This window comes from Bos javanicus, chromosome 5 (genome assembly GCF_032452875.1).
Source record: "Bos javanicus breed banteng chromosome 5, ARS-OSU_banteng_1.0, whole genome shotgun sequence".
In the NCBI taxonomy this organism is placed as follows: Eukaryota; Metazoa; Chordata; class Mammalia; order Artiodactyla; family Bovidae; genus Bos; species Bos javanicus.
This window is the reverse complement of record NC_083872.1, coordinates 114,079,848-114,100,536: the sequence shown is the minus strand read 5'-3', so window position 1 is coordinate 114,100,536 and position 20,689 is coordinate 114,079,848. Positions and strand designations below refer to the sequence as shown.

At 49.4% G+C, this 20,689-nt stretch overlaps 1 protein-coding gene across 1 annotated transcript in view; it reads left to right on the top strand.

The window, feature by feature from the left end:
• Positions 1-19,341, top strand: part of ARFGAP3 (ADP ribosylation factor GTPase activating protein 3) — a 51,016-nt gene extending 31,675 nt beyond the window's left edge. The window contains exons 11-16 of the mRNA XM_061418766.1: positions 628-750; positions 7,196-7,327; positions 11,073-11,196; positions 12,177-12,267; positions 16,955-17,076; positions 18,268-19,341. Of these exons, the coding sequence (XP_061274750.1) occupies positions 628-750; positions 7,196-7,327; positions 11,073-11,196; positions 12,177-12,267; positions 16,955-17,076; positions 18,268-18,285 (610 nt within the window). The 3' untranslated portion in view covers positions 18,286-19,341. The remainder of the gene's footprint in view (positions 1-627; positions 751-7,195; positions 7,328-11,072; positions 11,197-12,176; positions 12,268-16,954; positions 17,077-18,267) is intronic.
• The last annotated feature ends 1,348 nt before the right edge of the window (positions 19,342-20,689 follow it).

Here is a 20,689-nt window from a genome sequence, read left to right as displayed (position 1 = left end):
ATTTACATTGTTTTTACAATTATTTATATAGCATTTCTGTGGGATCAGCAAAGAGACACAACTTAGCAACTAAATAACAACAGGTGTAGCACTTACATTGAGTTTGGTGTTATTAGTAACTAGAAATGATTTAAAATACAAAGGAATAGTAAGGGTTTTTTGCGGGGGTGAAGTAGAGAAGGATAGCTTCCTTACTTTGCCAAGCAAAGGGGAACACGTCGGGCCTCTGCCTTGAAACATTATGTGTCCCTGAGGATTGTTTTTGTTGGCTGGGGTCATGGAACCAGTCCCCCTCAGATACCAAGGGACAGCTGTGTTTACGACACTACAGAAAATTCCAAATTTGATTATTAGATTAAATGAAATAGGTCTGATTGTCATTAAGTGGATGCCATAAACATAACTTTCATATGTGACTGTATTTTCTATAATTAGTTACAGCCCCCACTAAGGTCCAGTATTTTTTAGCACTTGTACCACAAAAATATTTTTCTATTGTTCATGTTTGTAACCCCCCAAATAAAGTATATTTTTGTTGAGAGTATAAATTAAAGGCATTCTTTGATGAACACACGTATCTTCATGAACTAATATTTTTTTTTCCATCTTATTCTCTATTTTCTAAAGTGGTATTTCACATTCAGTGACTTCAGACATGCAGACCATTGAACAGGAAACACCAATCACAGCGAAACCGAGAAAAAAGTATGGTGATGACAGTGATGACTCGTATTTTACATCCAGCTCCAGGTAACCTGTTAAAAATCATCCTGAAAGTATTGTTTTGAAAAGATCGATACAGACTTACTAGTTTTAGGGGTTTTTACATTAGGAGCAAATACAATTAAGTTTTCTTCATTGTTTTTCTTCAGCTTCAGCTGGAGTCAAGGATGTCCTTTGGGAAAAAATTGGGGTGCCCTTCTTTAGTGGATGATATTTGCTAACATTGAAATGTTTGAAAATAAAATCAGCAGCCAGGAATTAAAATCAGAGGTGGGAAAGTTGTATTTATCTAAAATGTGAAATTGGAGAAATACACAAAACCCCAAAGATATATGTTAAGTCGTTTAGTCTTATTCCAACAGTTGGAATATTTCCCAGCTGCGCCTTTCGCAGATTCTTTTGTTTTCATACCACTGGCTTCTGGAGTCCCCGATTGGCAGGATATAGAATTTTAAATGAATGCTATTTGTGTGTTTATGTATGAATGAAAAACACTGTTGCCGTCTGAGGGGTTCCCAGGATAAAGCCTAGGCCCCATCCTTCAGCCCTCACCCTCCGACAAGGACAGGTTACCTAACTCCAGTGTGAAGCGACCGTGGAGAGGCCGAGGTTCAGGTTCAAGCCGCCCACAGAGACCGAGAACAAGTTTAACTTGAATTGACTCACTCTGTGCGGTTCCTCCAAGAACCTGATCAGCACCAGGGCGGGGGAGGCCTGCTGAACAGCCACCAGGTAAACCAGGGGCGTCAGGAAGTGGGCACCGGCTGGGACGTGGGCGGCCTGGACGTGGGTCCTGGCCCCACCACTTAATGACCGTGTGACCTTGGCTGCCCGTCCAGCCTCCCGTGCCGCCGCCTCTTATCTGTGAGGGAGCGACACCAGCAGTGGCAGCCTCTCAGCGTGGCGTGAGGGCTTAATGAATGAACACACACGGGGCATTGTGGCTTCACTGTTATTCACGTCATGTTTAGCTGTTATTTTTATATAGAAACTCAGTTCAGGAGACTCAGTTCAAGTGACTCAATCTGAATGCTTAATTACTATTGTCGTGCACTTAAGTTAACCATGTGGAGGGCCACCTTCAGGTGTGGGCTTTGGGAAGGTCGACCGCGTGCCCGTCAGTGTGGGCAGTCCTTACAGGAGGCCCCCTCACTCACATCTCAGAGGGCATCACTGTCGACTGGCAATTACACAGCTTAGAAGCAGTTGCATATGCATAACAGATAGACATGTATGTTAACTAATTAGGCTCTAATTCTGAAATTCTGTATTTTCCTATCAAAGTTCACAGGTAAGGAATTATAACACAGAGAACTGTCTTTAAATCATTCAGTTAGCGTCACTTCAAATTGCTTCAAGTCCAGATTTTTACCAGAAAAAAAGTAGTTTAGAGGTGTTCCCCATCAGTGCTTTCACAGACAGGGTGATTTTGTGTTTGCCTCTCAGGCTTTCCTGGGAGCTCAGTTGGTAAAGAATCTGCCTGCAATGCAGAAGACCCCGGTTCGATTCCTGGGTCGGGAAGACCAGCTGGAAAAGGGATAGGCTACCCACTCCAGTATTCTTGGGCTTCCCTTGTGGCTCAGTTGGTAAAGAATCCGCCTGCAAAGTGGGAAACCTGGGTTCGATCCCTGGATTGGGAAGATCCCCTGGAGAAGGGAAAGGCTACCCACTCCAGTATCCTGGCCTAGAGAATTCCATGGACTGCATAGTCCGTGGGGTCACAAAGAGTCAGACATGACTCAGTGACTTTCACTTTCACTTTTCCTGTGAGTAACCTGTATTTCAGGTTAATTGGAGGTAACTCCCAAATCATGCCTTTTTAAAATAATTAATTAATTAATTTGGCAGTGCCAGGTCTTAGCTGCAGCCTGCAGGATCTTTTATTAATAGGTGTGGCATGCGGGATCTAGTTCCCCAAGCAGGGATCTAACCCAGGCCCCCTGCACTGGGATTTCGGAGTCTTAGCCACTGGACCGCCAGGGCAGCCCCCCAAATCATGCCTTTTAAAATACTTAAATACATTTTCTACAAGATAGAATTAAACCTCTAGCTTGATTTGAAGGCTGCCTACGTGTCAGATCACTTTAGATGAGGGAGTACATCTGTGTTGGGGAAACTCCCGGTGGTGCAGGGTCTACGCTCACCCACGTGGCTTCTCCACAAAAGCCTGTTTGATTCTTTCACTGCTCATTATAGCTCCTGCAGAGACTGTAGGGTTTCCAGCTCCACCAGTGGCGCGGAGTTGGAAGGAGAGGGGGCTGTGACTGAGGATGCCCCCTGGGAAGCTGTTGGGGAGCCTCGCCCACCCCAGGCCACTGCCTGGCTCCTTCCTGGGGGGCTCCATCCACCTGTCAGGAGCTTCAGGAATCCCGTCAGCCTTTCTCTCCGCAAGCTTAGTCCTGAGAGTCAGCCCGAAAGGCCTCCGTTTCTACAGAGCAGTTATTTACGGTTTGAAACCGGGGAGCAGATGGTGTTTTTATATTGACCACACTGGCTGGATTCCTGCCAGAGACCTCGGTGTTGTTTGTCTTCACCTGCAGCTTGGCTGATGGGAACGTCAAAGCTGGTCCTCCTCGGTCATAACCACTGCGGGTAGAACAATCCTTACTTTGGCAGATGAAGCCGAGTAAACATGGCCTCTGGGAAAGCGGGCGTTTCCATGAAGAGCTCTCACTGCTTCCAAATTATTCATTACCCCATTAGAACTTGAATACTATTGAATTATAAAAGAGTGCTGTTTCTATTAAAAATGAGTCCAGCCGTATCTTTGGGCTTTTTTTTTTTTTTTGAGTTCCATTATTTCCAGGATATAAACAATGTAATTATATACTGAGTACAAAATAATGAAACTAGAACAATTAGTTCAGCCTTACAAAGCCAGCGTGGCCTTCAGTGGAAGAGGCAGCTGTCTACAGCTGCCTATCCTAAATTGAGTAAGGATCCAACCAATGTCTCCTACATCACAGGTTCTCTCCCACTAGTGCCCCCGGGGAAGCCTATGTAAGGAATGTTTTCAGGTTGAGTGAAACCAGAGTGAGAGGGAGAAAAACATAAGTGAAAAGCATTAAGAATTGGGATCTAGAAGTCAAAACATTAGAAAATCAATAAAAGCAATTCCCTGGCGAGCCAGTGGTTAGGACTCAGTGCTTTCACTGCCGTGGCCCTGGATTCAGTCCTTGGCTGGGGAACTGAGATCCCGTAAGTCATGTGGCCAAAAAAAAAAAAAAAAAGTCAATCAGGCCTTGGGGATCCGGGGGGACTTGCGTTTCTGAGGAAGCTGTGGGAAGCAGGTAGCAACTTGCTGGGGGAGGATGGGGTGACAGAACCCACACTGTGCCCTGGGTCAGAGCTCAGGGAGCCTCACTGGTGAACCGTGGGAAGAGCCCCCACCACCCTCCCTGCCCCCCACCCCCTCCCTAGCTTGGAGAACACAGTGGAACATGTAGATCCAGTGGCTGATCAGCAGGGAGCTAGCAGAATGGCTTTCTCTCTCCTTCTGATTCTTGAATTATCCAGCCATTAAAAACAAAAAAAATCTGATGCCCCTATATTCCAGGATAAGCACTTTGGCTTACATGGATGAAGATGTTTCCTTAGAGTGACACTAAATTCAAAAAACCCCAAGTCCCAGTACCTAAGACTTGTGAAGGGCCTGGAAGTTCTACCCACCGCCATTCAGTCCTCACCCCCACCCCCAAGCCCAGAGCCTCTGGGGGACCATGCAGCCCCTCGGCATTCCTCGTCCTTCAGTCCCAGGGCCGCTCCCTGAGAAACACTGCCTTGGGCGTCCACGTGGTCGCCCTGGGTTTCTGAGCTCAGATCGGGTTTCTGAGCTCAGATCGGCCAGCCCCATCCGGGCAGGGACTGAGCATGTCTCCTCCCTCCACCAGGGCCTGGTCCCTCACAGATGCTTATTAAGTAGTTTTAAATTCCTGATTGGATCAGTCTTCATTCTTTCACTGGGACCCTCACAAATATGTCCTTGAACATTTGGAGGGCTTCCCTGGTGGCTCAGAGGTTAAAGCGTCTGCCTGGAATGCGGGAGACGCGGGTTACATCCCTGGGTTGGGAAGATCCCCTGGAGAAGGAAATGGCAACCCACTCCAGTACTCTTGCCTGGAGAATCCCATGGAGGGAGGAGCCTGGTGGGCTACAGTCCAGGGGATTGCAGAGTCGGACGCGACTGAGCGACTTCACTTTTCCAGGTGAGGAGGGGTTGGTTGTTCCTGTTCCTCCGAGCAGAGCCTGCTCAGCTTCTAGCTGAAATCCAGATACACTTTGAACACAGCAGGTTTTCCTTCCTGGAGAGAGAAGGCTGGTGTAACAAGATTTGTTGTTAATGACCTCCTTGCCAGAGAATGCGGAAACCACGTTTGGAAATTCTGCTTTTTTTTTTCAATGATTCATATAAGGCCATACCAACTGCTTCAAACAGCAGATTTATCCACCCTCCTTTTGTTGTTATTGTTGTTTGTTTGTTCGTTTCCTGCAAGGGAAAAAGAGTACATTCAGTTTTATTCCACCACCACCCTCCCATCTTAGCTCATCTCTGGATGACTCCTCATGCCCTCGGAGTTTGGCCCTCACTTGCCTCCCATGCGCGCTTCTGTTCTTACCCTCCAGAAACATCTTGGCAACATCTCTAAAGTCTCTGCATCCTCCTTCATCCTCCTTCCTTTCCTGAGACCTAAGCATTAGAATCTGCATCTCTCTTCTGAACTTCTTGAACCACCTTTATGAGGAGTGCGGGTCTGGCTGGGCTTTTTTCCATCCTAAGCTGTCACTAATTCTGAGATGGCCCAGTCACTTCTGAGTACGTCTCTGGCACATCCCCTCACCAGTCTATTTCTGTCCTGTCCCAGGCAGAGCCTGCTGCTCTCCATCAAAGATCTTTCTCCCCCGACATAGGACCTGAATCTGCCATTGAGTTTTGCTCTCTGAGCCACTCCCTGCTCAATGATGATCAGCTAACGAGAGTGTAAACTGACCCAGCAGGCCAGCGTCCCCTTTGAGACGCTTACCAAGTCCACTTCCGGCTCCAGTCTGAAAGAGCATCTGCGTGATGGTCCAGTGATCAACAATCGTAGCTCTGCATCTGACTCCAGAATGAGGCCAATTAGCATCACTTATGCCATGAAATTAAAAGATGCTTACTCCTTGGAAGGAAAGTTATGACCAACCTAGATAGCATATTAAAAAGCAGAAACATTACTTTGCCAACAAAGGTCCGTCTAGTCAAGACTATGGTTTTTCCAGTGGTCATGTATGGATGTGAGAGTTGGACTGTGAAGAAGGCTGAGCGCCGAAGAATTGATGCTTTTGAACTGTGGTGTTGGAGAAGACTCCTGAGAGTCCCTTGGACTGCAAGGAGATCCAATCAGTCCATCCTAAAGGAGATCAGTCATGGGTGTTCATTGGAAGGACTGATGCTGAAGCTGAAACTCCAATACTTTGGCCACCTCATGCAAAGAGTTGACTCATTGGAAAAGACTCTGATGCTGGGAGGGATTGGGGGCAGAAGGAAAAGGGGACGACAGAGGATGAGATGGCTGGATGGCATCACTGACTCCATGGACATGAGTCTGAGTGAACTCCGGGAGTTGGTGATGGACAGGGAGGCCTGGCGTGCTTCGATTCATGGGGTCGCAAAGAGTCGGACACGACTGAGTGACTGAACTGACTGACTAATACTAAGTGGTGATTTCTGTTAGGAGTGATGTCTTATCCAGGGCTCACATGGCAGGGTTACCAACAAGGGACTCCTAGAATGGGGTCAGTTCTCCAGGTCCTGAAGCATTGATGGTGGTTTACTTGCTAAATCATGTCCAACTCTTTATAACCCCATGGACTATAGCCCGCCAGGCTCCTCTTTCCATGGGGTTTTCCAGGCAAGAATACTGGAGTGGGTCACTGTTTCCTTCTCCAGATCTTCTCCACCCAGGGATTGAACCTGGGTCTCCTGCATTGCAGGCAGATTCTTTACGTACTGAACCATTAGGGAAACCCTCCTGAAGCATCATGCATGACCAGCCTATAGTCAGGTAACCCTCAAGGATGTCCTGGGCTGTTGGGATAGGCTAGGTTATGCCGCAGTGATAAATACCAACCACCGCCCCCCTCAACCCCAGATCTTAAGGGTTTAGCGCAGTGATGGTTTATTTCTTTGTTCACTGAAGTCAGCTAAGGATATAGATGATCTGTCCTTCTGGTGGCACCTTGATTGTCCAGCTGGATGGTGGTGTCACCTGTCTGAAGCTACAGCACCTGGAAAACACGACCCCTTCCACTCGGGAGGGAAGAGAGGACTGGGCACCCGAAAGGCCTTGGGAGTGATTCGCCTCGTGTCTGCTCCTGTTGCACACGGCCGCCCCCAGCTTCAAGGGGGGGGTCTGGGAAGTACAGTCCCCATGTACCCAATGTGAGTGGACATCAGTAAGGTCCTCCAAAGTCTCTTCTGCTCTCTCCCATACAGGTTCTTTGACGAGCCCATGGAGCTGAGGAGCAGTTCTTTCTCTAGCTGGGATGACAGTTCAGATTCCTATTGGAAGAAAGAGACCATCAAAGACACTGACCCAATTCCGAAAAACACAGGCTATACAGACAGGTATGGACCCCAGAGGGGTGGGACTGTAAACTGTGACTCGACATGCGTCTCCAGGGACATTCTCTAACCCTAGTAAATGAATGTGTTGTACTATTTCAAGAATATTCTTTGTATCCTGGTCTGTCTCCTGAACTTACAGCTTTGCCTTTCCCAGAAGGTCGTCTCCTGGAGTTGAGCAGTACCTGGCTTTGTTAGACTTATTTAACAGTCCATAGCGCGCTTGAGACTCGTGTGTGTTGCTGTGTTCACCCCTCTTTATCGTTGAGTCTGTTTATCCATTTACCTGTCGAAGAACTGTCTCCAGCTTCTGGTGATCATGAATGAAGGGCTGAATGACGTGTCGTCTAAACCAGGGAAGTGCTGGGAGTGTAGGGGGACAGTCCTAGCACGCTGGGACAATAAGTGTGGCCTGGCATTGTCCTCGGTGACTGGGATGTACTGCCGCCCTGCTCATTTGTATCCTGTGCAGCATGGAGCGGTGCTTTGTGTGTGTCACAACGTATTTAGTATTTACTGATTGATCTGTGGAACTGAAGTCAAATTACAGGCCTATTTTAAGGAACAGAATTCCTTCAAATGTTGTGTGGTTTGGATATTTATTCATTTTTTTCTAAATAGAATTTACAGGCTTTTTAAAGTGGCCTAAAATCCCTTTACAGAATTACTGCTGTTGGCTTTTTAAAAAGTAAAATGGCATGTGCTTACATTATACATGAGAAATACATTTGCCTTACCTCAAATTAGTTTAACCTATTTTGGCTGTTTTTGTTCTTTGTGCTGAGCACACTTCAGATCTGCTGTCTTCCCACAGTTCAAGTAACACTACAGGTTATTAACTAGTCAGGATGTTGGGTCCCCAGAACTTACTCTTCTTATTGTAAATGATGAAGAGTTTGTACCCTCTGACCAGCGTCTACCCATTTCCCCCACCTCCTTGGAAACCACTGTTCTAGTTTCTGTTTCTTTGAGTTCAACCTTTTTTTAAAAAATTTTAGATTCTACCCACAAGTGAGAACATGCAGTATCTGTCTTTCTCTGTCTGACTTCGTGTAATGTCCCCCAGGTTCATCCCTACTGTCGTTTAGTGGCAGAATTTCCTTCTGTTTTATAGCAGAATGTTATCCCATTGTGTGTGTGGGATAATATTTTCTCTAGCCATTCACCCACTGACAGATACGCAGATTGTTTCCACGACTTGACTGCTCTGGAAACCTTGGCCATGAACATGGGCTGCAGAGATCTCTTCATGCTACCGACTTTGTTTCCTTCAGATTTATACCCAGAAGTGGGAGCAGATGGCAGTTCCAATTTTAACTTTCTGATGAACTTCTGTGCTGTTTCCGTGTGGCTGTGCTGATCTCCTTTCCCACCATTGCTGTACCAAGTTTCCCTGCTCTCTGATCTTTACCAGCGCCTATCTCATATCTTCTTGACAATGGCTGTTCTAACAGGTGTGAGGTTTTGATTTGCCTTTCCCTGATGATTACTGATGTTGATCACCCCTCATACACTTGTTGGCATTAAACTTCCTTCTTAGTATTGCTTTTGCTGTATCCCATAAGTGTTTCCATTTTCATTTGTTTCAAGATATTCTTTCCTTCTTTTTTTTTAAATTGAAGTACAGTTGATTTATGATGTGGTGTTAGTTTCTGGTGTACACCAAAGTGATTCAGATACACACACACACACATATAGTTGTTGTTGTTGAGTCACTCTGTTGTGTCTAACTCTTTGCGACCCCATGGGCTGCAGTACATCAGGCCTCCCTGTCCATCACCAACTCCCGGAGCTTGCTCAAACTCATGTCCATTGAGTTGGTGATGCCATCCAATCATCTTGTCATCTGTCATCCCCTTCTCCTTCTGCCTTCAATCTTTCCCAGAATCAGGGTCTTTTCCAATGAGTCAGTTCTTTGCATCAGGTGGCCAAATTATTGGAGCTTCAGCTTCAGCATCAGTCCTTCCAGTGAATATTCAGGGATGATTTCTTTTAGGATTGACTGGTTTGATCTCCTCTCAGTCCAAGGGACTCTCCAACTCAACAGTTCAAAAGCATCAATTCTTCGGCGCACAGCTTTAATTCTCACATCCGTATGTGACTGCTGGAAAAACCATAGCCTTTGACTATACGGACCTTTGTTAGTAAAGTAAGGTCTCTGATTTTTAATATGCTGTCTAGGTTGGTCTTAGCTTTTCTTCCAAGAAGCAAGTGTCTTTTAATTTCATGGCTGCAATCACCATCCGCAGTGATTTTATAGCCCAAGAAAATAAAGTCTGTCACTGTTTCCACTGTTTCCCCATCTATTTCCCATGAAGTGATGGGACCAGATGCTATGATCTTAGTTTTCTGAGTGTTGAGCTTTAAGCCAGCTTTTTCACTCTCCTCTTTCACTTTCATCAAGAGGCTCTTTAGTTCCTCTTCACTTTCTGCCATAGGGTGGTGTCATCTGCATATCTAAGGTTATTGTTATTTCCCACCTCCCCCCGCCACTCCCCCACCCCCCCTCACCCCACCCACCCACCCAAACCCCGACAGTCTTGATTCCAGCTTGTGCTTGAAGCTAGAAGGTTGATCAGCTTCCTTAAAGCAATTATTTTGAATTCTTTGTCAGGAAATTATTTGGGGTCGGTTACTAGAAAATTACTGTTTCCTCTTGTGGTTTCACATTTCGTGTTCCTTGGAGTCGTGTTGCTGTCTTTACATTTGAAGGAGGAATCACGTCTTCCAGTCTTTCCTGCTCAGCTTTGGATGAGAAACGCCATCAACTGTCCGCCCTGCTGGAGACTCTGGGGTGTTCTCAAGCCTTTTCTATGGATGCACTCTCTCCTCCCCGCTTACCCCTTTTGGGGGGTGAAGTCTTAAGATGGCCTGTCTTCTCTCCGTCCCACACACAGGGATGAGAGCCTCCTGCTTGCTTCCCCTAGGATGGTGCCCTGGAAGGTTGAAGTCAGTGTACTTTTCTGCCAGCCCAGAGTCAGGCACGCTTACCAGGGCGTGTGCAGGAGGGAGGGTTCATGGGTCAGCCCTGGCGGCCCCATGGGCCACTGGGGGCTCCACAGGCAAAGTGCACCCAGTGGTTTGTGAGCAGGCCTGCCGTGGAGCCCAGGAAGTGGTTAGTAGAATCCGCATGCCTTTGAGTTCTCAGCCCTGGCAGCCCCTCCCAGCGCCTCAGCCAGGTAGATCCCCTCACTGTTCCGGGTGGATGAGGAAGCCCTAGGCATCCTTGGAAACCGGGCACCCTGCCACCCGCCTCGCGCCTTTCCCCCTGGGAGAGACGGCAGGCCGAGTGGACCCCACCTGGCCCTGAGCAGCGCTGCCTGGGAGGAGGAATAGCGTGAGCAAGTGAAACTCTTCCTCTTACCTCTTCGGTGCAACCAGTCTTGGATTCTTTTTGCTCCAACAGCGTGTTGGAACCTCGCTGCTGGACTCCTGGACTCCCACAAAGGCATGCTCATCTGTGGGTGATTGTCAGAACCAGTATTCTCAGGAATTCCCTGGTGATCCAGTGGTTAGGATTCTGCACTTTCATTGCTGAGGGTGTGGGTTCAATCCCTGGTTGGGGAACTAGATCTCGCACGCTGCAGCTAAGACCTGGTGCAGCCAAATAAATAAAAACAAAAATCAACCAAATTACACACACACACACACACACACACACACCAGTGTTCTCTGGGGGATAATGTGAAAAACTCCTGCTCCACCACCTTGCTGACGTCATTCCTGCCTTGGCTGTTTCTAACTGTAGACCTACCACTCGCCGCAAGCCAGACTCTGAGCCAGCTGAAAATACAGATGAGGCCCAGAAGAAGTTTGGCAACGTCAAAGCCATTTCTTCAGATATGTACTTTGGAAGGCAAGCCAAAGCTGATGTAAGTGTCCAGAGAGGTTCTGTGTGGTCCCCACAGAGCAGAAAGCAAGCCAGGGGCATGGAAGGAGTGGGAGGAGGTACTGGGTACTAAGTGAGATGGACTCAGGCTGCAAGGTTCCCCTGTCCCCAGGGCATGACTCGAACCCACGTCCTTCTGCCTAGTGGTCCCACTTGGCTGCTCCAGCTAGAAGAGTGATGGAAAGGTAGGGCCTGTGTTATATTTCCTCTTATTCCTTTCCCAGTGCTTTGAATAGCCGTCCATTCAATATCTTCTGAATAAATTTCAGGAATTTTTGATACACCTGTAATGTCCTTAGTAGTTTTCTTAACCATAGCTAAATGTAGTATATAGCTGTTTCTCGAAGGTAGGTATATTTATTTTCAGAAGAGAGATTGTTGCCTCTTTTCTCAGAGATGTTAATGAGCTTATCTCAGTGGAGTCTGGCTAAACAGTAAGACTCAAATGGAAATGGGGAGCCTGAAATGTCCCTTCTCCTTGTGGAGTAGTCGTGTGCTTACATGAAATTCTTAGCGATGCGGGTTATCACTAGGCTTCTTGCATAACGCAGAGAATTATTTCCTGAGGTGTACTGAGTTTATTTTGTAGCAATAGAAATTCCACCAGCATTTTGAGAGTATTTAGACCCGACATCTGGTTGTTCTCCACCCCCTAAATGTGGCCTTGTCTTAAAGTGGACAGCACTCAAGTTCAGTCAGCGAATAACAGAAGGCTGTCGGGAGAGAGGCTCGTGGAGCGGCCTTTCCTGGCAGCTGGGTGGCGGCAGCACCGAGACAGAGCCGTCACTGTCACCCTCCCTCTGGGCCCCCCCCACTGACCAACCTTGGCCATGGCTTTGGGCATTTATCTGTCTACTTGTGACTGCGGAACCCCAGCGCCGTGATAGCTCCTCAGTGATCCTTTCTGCAGAATTGCTCATGATTTTGGAGCCTGATTTTCCTTTTCTTGCTGCTCTCCTCTAGTACGAAGCCAGGGCTCGGCTGGAGAGGCTTTCGGCAAGTTCTTCCATCAGCTCAGCTGACCTGTTCGATGAGCAGAGGAAGCAGACGGCAGGTAATAGGCAGGGCAGGCGGGTGGGAGATGAGGCTGGTCTCCATCACGCCTCCATCTTCTCTGCATAGGACTTCTTACCTTTCCAAGACTGTTGGCAGCCATTATTTGATGCTCCCAGGGCTTCCCAGGTGGCGCAGTTGTAAAGAACCTGCCTGCCGATGTAGGAGATGCAAGAGATGTCATGGGTTCAATCCCTGGGTCAGGAAAATCCCCTGGAGTGGATCCAATCCACTCCAGTATTCTTGCCTGGGAAATCTCATGGACAGAGGAGCCTGGCAGGCTGTGGGAGTCTCAGGAAGTCAGACACGACTAAGGGACTGAGCACGCGCGCGTGCACACACACACACACACACACACACGGCCCCTATCAGTGAGGCAGAGCAGAAGTTGTTGTTCCAGGCTTTGCATGTGAAGAGGTCAGGTCATGACATTTAAGCAACCTCCCCAAAGTTACCTGCAGTTTCAGGAAGTTGTCTTCCTGAAGTGTTGTCATGGCAGCAGGGGGTGTGGGGAGATGGGTGGGTTTCCTAGCATAGTGTGAACATGAGATCTAGTTTGTATGGTGTTACAGCCTTGGAGGGGACAGCCCTGGGCTCTTGTGTGACGTGACCCACTCCCTAACTGTGAATCCTGGAGTATTTCAGGTTGCCTTCGGCCTCAGTCTCCTCCTCTGTAAAGTGGGTGGGTAATACCTGCCTCACAAGCATGTACTGGGGCATAAGTGGGGTACTTTTTATCAAGTGCCCCCTAAGCACTGGGACAGATATCAATGGGAGCCCCCTGGGATCTGGACACGGCAGACCCCCAGGGGCCCCTCCCAGGCCCCAGGAGTAGGCAGGGCAGATGGAACAGGTGACTCCACCAGCCTCGGCCTTCCCTGGAGACAGATGGACTTTGGAACCAGGGAGGTGGAGAGGAGGGTCCAGACCCAGATGAGATGTCTGGGCACCCCAGGTAGTGAGCCTCAGTGCACAGGCCCGTCACGAACATTGAGAAGCACGCGCCTCTGCTTGGGCCTCTGACCCTGAGCTGTCAGTCTGCTCCAGTCCTGCTCAGTCAGGCCTTGGGGGCAGGGAAAGGGCCAGTGTCCCTCTTGAGTCACAGCCAACCTTCCAGGGGCAGGGTCCTCTGAGGGCCTTTCAGGAGCCCATTCGTCAGCAGGAACGCCCAGGGGAGGGGGCTCTCCAAGGCCTTCAGGGCCCAGCACTGCCTGCACCCTCGTTTCCAGCCCTGGAGGAGCTGGGCGCGGGCAGGGAGGGACCCACACGGGCAGCCCTGCAGCCATAGAGAAGGCCATGGGGGGAGAAGGCCATGGCCAGAGACCCCAGTACCTCGGACCTTCTGCGATGGGGTTTGGGGGGCGTATCAAGAGCCACTGTGGCCCTCTGGGTGCAGCGGGCACTGCCAGGCTGCTGTGCTATGGCGAGAGGAGAGAGAGGGTTCTAGCTGTCCCCCAAGTCTACCCCCCAAGCACCGACCCGGAAACAGGCAGAGCAGGGCCGCCCTCTGGCCTCCAGCAGGAGAAGCTGCGTTCTCATCTGTGAACTTCCGGTGTCCCGGCCTCTCTTCCGGGAGATTTCCTTGTGTGGCCGCCCCACCCCCACCCCCCGGCAGAGGGGTGCTCGGCTGACCCATGGGTCAGGCCTGCCTCCTTGCAGGCGCCCTGGCACGGAGGTAGGGCAGCCAGAGAACCTATCAGGTTTGAAAATCACCCCCAGCTGTATGTGTTTTTGTAATTTTAGTTACTGGAAGTCTCACTCTGAAACATTGTTTGTTAAAAAAAAAAAAAAAGCCTTCAGAGATCAAATGAGCAGCCTTTTCCAGTTGCTGAAGGCGGGCTCTGGCCAGCCTATGTTTACCTTCCTGTCCCCTTTCAGAGAACAAAGGTCCATTAATTTTCTTGGCCCTTGTGGATCCAAGACAACTCCCGCGCTGAGGACTCGAAGTCACCATGGGGGTGCCCTGGGGTTATGCAAGGCCACCCAGGGACCCCATCCCCTCCCCAGTGGCCAAGGGCCTACTCCCCTCTCCATTCCAGATCCCCCAGATGGTTCAGACCACGAATCCCCTCTCATCTCTGCATCTCTCATCAGATGCCTTTAATAACTGCTCTAAATGGGAGCTCATTGAACAACTCTCATTAAATATTTACCCCTTTATTTAGAGTGCATTTCAACAAAGGGCAAACGCTGGTTTTAAGAGCGTGTTCTGTGCTCCTTATCTTAGACTGTTTCCCCGTCTGTGAAGTATCAGCACACGGGGTGGGTCACAGTCACCTTTATAATCTCTTCAGCGTTCAGGGAAAGACAGTTCCAGACTGGAAATGCCTCCTTGTGAAGCAAAAATACTTCCTGGGGGTGTGGCTTAACCCTGGCGTTTGCAGGGGCACCATTCCCTTCCAGGATCTTGGAGGGACTGGCTGAGGAACACACACAAGCAGCCACGGTGGTCACTCTAGAGTAGGGTCAGCCGGGGCCCGCCATCCCCGGGCACTGCCTCGGAGGTCGCCGCTCAGCACACGGATGACAGAGCAGAGGTGGCTCTGTGAGAGCAGTGCTGGAACAAAAGAAACTGCAAACCCAGCCTGCCCCTCTAGGGTATTTCTTTCCAGAAATGATTCCCATCATCTGAGTCTGAATAGGGCCCCGTGGGACTGCCAGGGCACTGCGGACCCTGTGTCCAGGCTCTGTGCACACTTGCCCGGCATCACAGGGAGACCCCCAGCGTGTTTGCCCTTGCCCCGGATCTTGAGGCTCCTGCAAGGCCCCTCAGCCACCCTCCCCTGTCCTGGCTCTGGCTCACCGAGCCCAGGAACCTGGCCTCTTGGGGTCTGCCAGCCTCCAAAGCACGGACCTCAGTTGGCCGTCGGGAGGTTTTGCTTGGCCACTTGCTGAACGTGTGTGTCACACGTCACAGCTGTGCGGTGGGGTCACTGGCAAGTTCAGCTGCACAAACTGGAGTCGCGCCAGCCTGAGCGAAGGGAAGTCCGTGCACCCAAGGGGCTCTGGTTCCAGCTTAAACCTCCCACCTTGGCCTTGCCCTCCCCTTTAAACGCTGCTGAGTAGGAAACTTGTAACTGGAGGCTCTGGTGCCAAGGTCACCTCCGCTGACCTCTGGAAAGAGGCTGTGACTTGGGCCCTTTGGGCTCCAGGTCTCGCACGAGCTCTTTGCTTCTCCTAAGACTCATCCCACAGGCTGACAGCCCTGCCGTGCTGGGTTTCGAACCCAAGTCCTGCCCCTGGGCTAGGCTGCCGCTCTGTCATCGGCAGGAAAAGTGAGTGCAAGTCGCTCAGTCGTGTCCAGCTGTTTGCGACCCCATGGACTATACAGTCCATGGAATTCTCCAGGCCAGAATATTGGAGTGGGTAGCCTTTCCCTTCTCCAGGGGATCTTCCCAACCCAAGGATCGAACCCAGGTCTCCCGCATTGTGGGCAGATTCTTTACTAGCTGAGCCACATGGGAAGACATGGCAAAGGGCCACCAAATTTTAAAAAATCACCTGGAGGCAGAGAGGGGGAGGCGGCCGCCCCTGGGCCCGTCCCCCAGTGGTCAGTGTGGGAGCAGTACTGTGGGAAACACAGGGTCTCTCCCGGTGGCCCCTGTGCTGGAGGTAAACGTGTATCTTCCATTTAGTTCCTGGCAAGATACCTGGCTTCTGCTTAAGGGGCAGGCGGGTGTAGACGGGTCACATGTGGAGCCAAGGGCAGCTGGGCTGGCTCCCTGGGGGACCCCAGGTTTGGGGTCACTCAGTCTCTGAGCCCCTCCAGCGCCCGATCTCAACTGAGTGGCAAGAGCACGCCACCAAAGCCTACTTGTTGGCTCGGAGACCCTTGATGGCTGATGACTCGGACGTGCGTCACTTGGGCTGGTGGCCACGTGTGTGTGTCTGTGCTGGGACGAACCAAAACCTAGGCAGCAGAGAGACCCAGCTGACCCGGGCCTCGGTGAAGGTGAGGGGTCAGCCTCTGCCTGGGAGCTGGCCATCAGGAGCCTTCCCCGTCTGGCCGCCTCCCCGGGTGAGCCTCCTTTTGTTGCTCTGAGACAGGCTTCCTCCTCCTCCTCCTTGAGGGGTGGGTGGGAGGGGGGCAGCCCTTGCCACAGACAGCTAGAGCAGCTCACTGTCCCACCAGTAACCCCAGAGCAAGCAGACGGTCCCCTCCCTTGAGTAGATGGGAATCCCTCTGATTGGCCAGGTCTGGGTCACGTATCCACACGTAGTTTCAGGAGGGATCAGGGGAGAGACCTCGCAAAGAAGGGAGGAGGACTTTCACCAGAGGGGGAACTGATGCTGATCCCGAAAAACCTACTGATGTCCGCCCATCTGCCACGTACCGAGTTCTTACCTGTCAGATCTTGTGTTAAGTGCCTGGAGGAAACGGGGGCCCAGAGAGGCTAAGGAATCTCTCCAAAGACACACAGCTTGGAAGTGTCAGTGCCAGTATTTGAGCCCCTAATGGGCCTAAGACCTAATGCCGCATCCTCTCTCACTGTGGGGTCTTGCAGCTGGTTCATGGTGGGGCTGGCACTGAAACCCACCCCTGGGTCCTGTCCCTTAACCACAGCTGCTGCCCATGGGCATTGGGGGCGGGGGGGCGCATCCCCCAAGCTCTCCAGTCCCTGGACGCTGGCTGCACTGTTGCTGCGGTGGAGTGACGAGTGACAAGCCAGCATCTGCTCTGTGTGCAGGAAGCTACAACCTCACCAGTGTGCTGCCCACAGCTCCCGACATGGCCCAGTTCAAGCAGGGAGTGAGGTCGGTTGCCGGAAAGCTCTCCGTCTTTGCTAACGGAGTCATGACTTCCATTCAGGTCAGTGAGATGGGGACTGCGGTAACTGAGTTTGGTGGTGGGTTCGTAGTTTCGAAAATGAGATTTGGACCACTCTTTAATTGCTAGAAAATTAGATTTTATATTCTCGATTTATGTGTTTGCTACAGTGTAACCCAGGACATCATGAAAACCAGAACTTGTAATTTCATATTTGTTTAAATTTTCTAGTTTATGACTCCAGAGGAATTGTTACAGGAATTGTCATGATCATTACTACTTTTATCTTATGTTAAAAAACAAAAATAAATAAGAACAAAGTTAAAAATTGCCCATAACCCCACCCACCTCCCAAGGAAAATGTTCATTAATATTTTGGTTTATTCTAATTCTAGATTTCTATGCATACCTGTTTAAAAATGTTAAAGGATTATATTGTATATGTGATTTTATATCCTCTTTTTCTTCCTGATGTTTTGTTATGAGCATTTGCATGTAATTCAAAATTCTTTGGAAGCTATTCAGTACATTCTGTTGAGCAAAAATGCATGTAACTATTTAACTATTCCCCAAGTTGAGCATTTAGATTGTGTGTTTCAATCTTTTAAACGAGGCGAGGGTGGAACACACTTGTGTATAACACGTGAAGGCCAGCTCTGATTATCTGAAGGCTATTCCGTGAACCTTCCTGCTTACATCAAGTTATTTTAGGACACTCAAGAACGGGAAACGCGGCCACAGAGAGCAGGACCTGATAGGCGTGAACTGATGCCTCTAAGGGGGGTCTTCCAGGTTGGGGAGGCACCCCTGCTGTGGGAGCTTCCTCCGCCCTGGGCCAGCGGCTGCTGTCGGCACAAGCTTGGGTTAGAATTCCCAGAGCTCTTACATGTCCCTTAGGTCAGCCGGGCCCACCTCAGTCCTTCCAAGGAGGTGACATCCCTCTTTATAGATGATCATCCGCATTTTGTAGATGAAGAAGCAGAGGCACAGAGGTTAAGCTGCTCCTGGTGAGACCACTCAGCTGACCCAGAATTTCAGGGTTCAGACTCCACGTGTGTGCCTCTGTCCCCCCGCGCGGCCTCGCGCCCCTCACGGCCCCTCCCGCCGCCCAAGGGCTCCGGTTCCCGCTTCCTCGGCCGCGGGCCCCTGTCACCGAGGCATCTGTTTCGCTGATACTGAGAATGCGGAGCCGATGCCGACACCGATGGACTCCCGTGTTGGTTTTCTCTGCAGGATCGCTATGGTTCCTAACACTGATGTTTTCGGTGCGTGTTTCCTGGAGAAATTCCTCTTTTTGTGAACCAGTGACCACATCACAGGCTGCAGTGAAGACCAGCTGGCTTTGGGCAGATTGTTTTGCTACTTTTTCTCGTGGTATATATGTATTCATGGCTGATTTTTAATATTTCTTTTGAGAAATTCTCATTTTTGATATAGTAGAAGCTTCATTGTAATTTCGGTTTTGTGTTACTTCTGTCTGGCACATCCATGCACATCCCTGCTTTATTTCCTTGGACTCTTTGGTTCTAAGAGCAGGAGGTCTGGAGTCGAGGGCTCCTCGGCCTCTCTTCATTGGGGGAGGGGAGGGTGTCTCACTGCGGTGAGACTCATGGGCTAAAGGCTGCCCGAATCAGCTGATATGAGAAGGGCCTGGAGAAACAAAACTTACAACACAGACTTCATTAAAAAGGGAACAAAGAATAAAAATAAAAGACCAAAAATAGCTGGTGTCTAATTTGATAGATTGATTCATCGATACTTCCACATCTTAAGGTAATTTCAAATAATGTCTAAAGACGTCTGTCCCTTTGAAATTGTTTGTTTTATATGATCTATAAATTTAAAAATAATTTTCAGTGAGTGCTTTTAACAGCCCAAGCTTCTGCATTGCCAAGCAAATTAATCTTTTGACAAGGTGTCACTGTTTGAATTTATGAGAAATGGAAGATGAGAACTCCCTAAGTGCATTTATAAATCAATATGGTATACAGAAGTAAAAAATGAATAAGGTGAGAAGATACACCCACAGAAAATATTTCAGTTTATGGGGAAACAGTAGTTGTAATTGGATAGTTTTCTTAATATTTTTTATCTTAATTTTGGTTTTCAAAAAATGACAGAATGTGTACAAATGAATGAAAAATAATTTGGCTGTGTTTTAGACAGCATTAGAATATATTGTTCAGCACAGTAAAATATATTCGAAATTTGATGAACCAGATATGTGGTTTCAACTGAGTATTTTGTGAATTTTTCTTAAAAGCTCAAATTTGTAGACTTCTGAATATAATAAACAGTTGCAGCAGATTGCGTTCCCTACTTTTTGTTTTTTTACAAAAGTTTTTGTGATGAGTCTAGAGTCAGGGCTCGTGGTATAACATTAGTGTGCATTTGATTAGGATGTAATTCCAGATGGATCTGTTTTTCCTGTGTGGGTCTGGGGCTACCCTGGGGGCTCAGATGGTATAGAATCTGCCTGCAATGTGGAAGACCTGGGTTCGATCCCTGGGTTGGGAAGATCCCCTGGAGAAGGGAATGGCTGCCCACTCCAGTAGTCTGGCCTGGAGATTTCCATGGACAGAGGAGCCTGGTGGGCTACAGTCCATGGGGTCACAAAGAGTCGGACACAACTGAGCAGCTTTCACTTTCTTGACTTTCTTGACTTGACTGGGGCCCAAGGTGTGCCTTCCCTGCACTGGGGTGTTGTCCAGAGTGCAGGAGCAGGGCAGGAGCCCTTGTTGAAAGCGAGGGTGTGCAGAGTGGCGCTTTCAAGCCCAAGGTGCTGCCCTAACAAGGTGCTGCCCTAACACAGTGCCACAGCCAGGGCGGCTTAGACAACAGAGTGTACTTTCTCACGCTTCTGAAAGCGAGACGTGCAGGATCAAGGTGGCGTCGTGGGTGGGCTTGTAGACGGCTGGACCCCCCGCCCCCGCCGCCCCACTCTGCTGTCTCTCCCTCTTATTATAATGCACCAGTCCTATTATAAAAGGACTTGCGCCATTATAATAAGGATCTGGGCCCCTTTAAGCTTAATTGCCTCCTTAAAGGCCCCACCTCCGAATGCAGTCGTGTTAAACTCTAGGGAGGCACAGTTCAGTCCGTAACAGTTCATGAGATGCTCCCACACTGGGTGAACCCTCTCCAGGCCAGGGCCAGGGCTCAAACACCTCCAGGAGACCCTCCGAACAGATTATGGTCCCATTTTACAGAGGAGGCGAATGAGACTTAGCAGAAGGGCCTCCCTCGACTCTGGCCATGCTTCTCCCCGTCACTCACCCTCTGCACGTGGAAGGGCCCGGGGCTGCAGGGCCAGGCTGGAGGAGCCCCCTCTGGTGGGCTCACCCCACCCCACCCCACCTCACCCCAGCATGTGTGTGTGTCTGTGTGTGTGTGTGTGCGCGAGAGACACTTGAGTTTGTGTTCCTTGTCCACTTACCCTTGGGACTTGGTGTTTTGTTTTGGAATCAGTTTGCATGAGTGCCTCAAATAGTAAAGATGTGAGTTAATAATTGTTCTAACAAATCACATTTGGGATCTATTGATTAAAAAAAAAATGGTGCTATGACGACCCAGGGACCCGGAGGAAACTGGCTAAGACCGGTCTGAAGGGTTAAGCAGTGGGGCTTTGGAAAAGGTGTTTATTATGCTTTTGCTC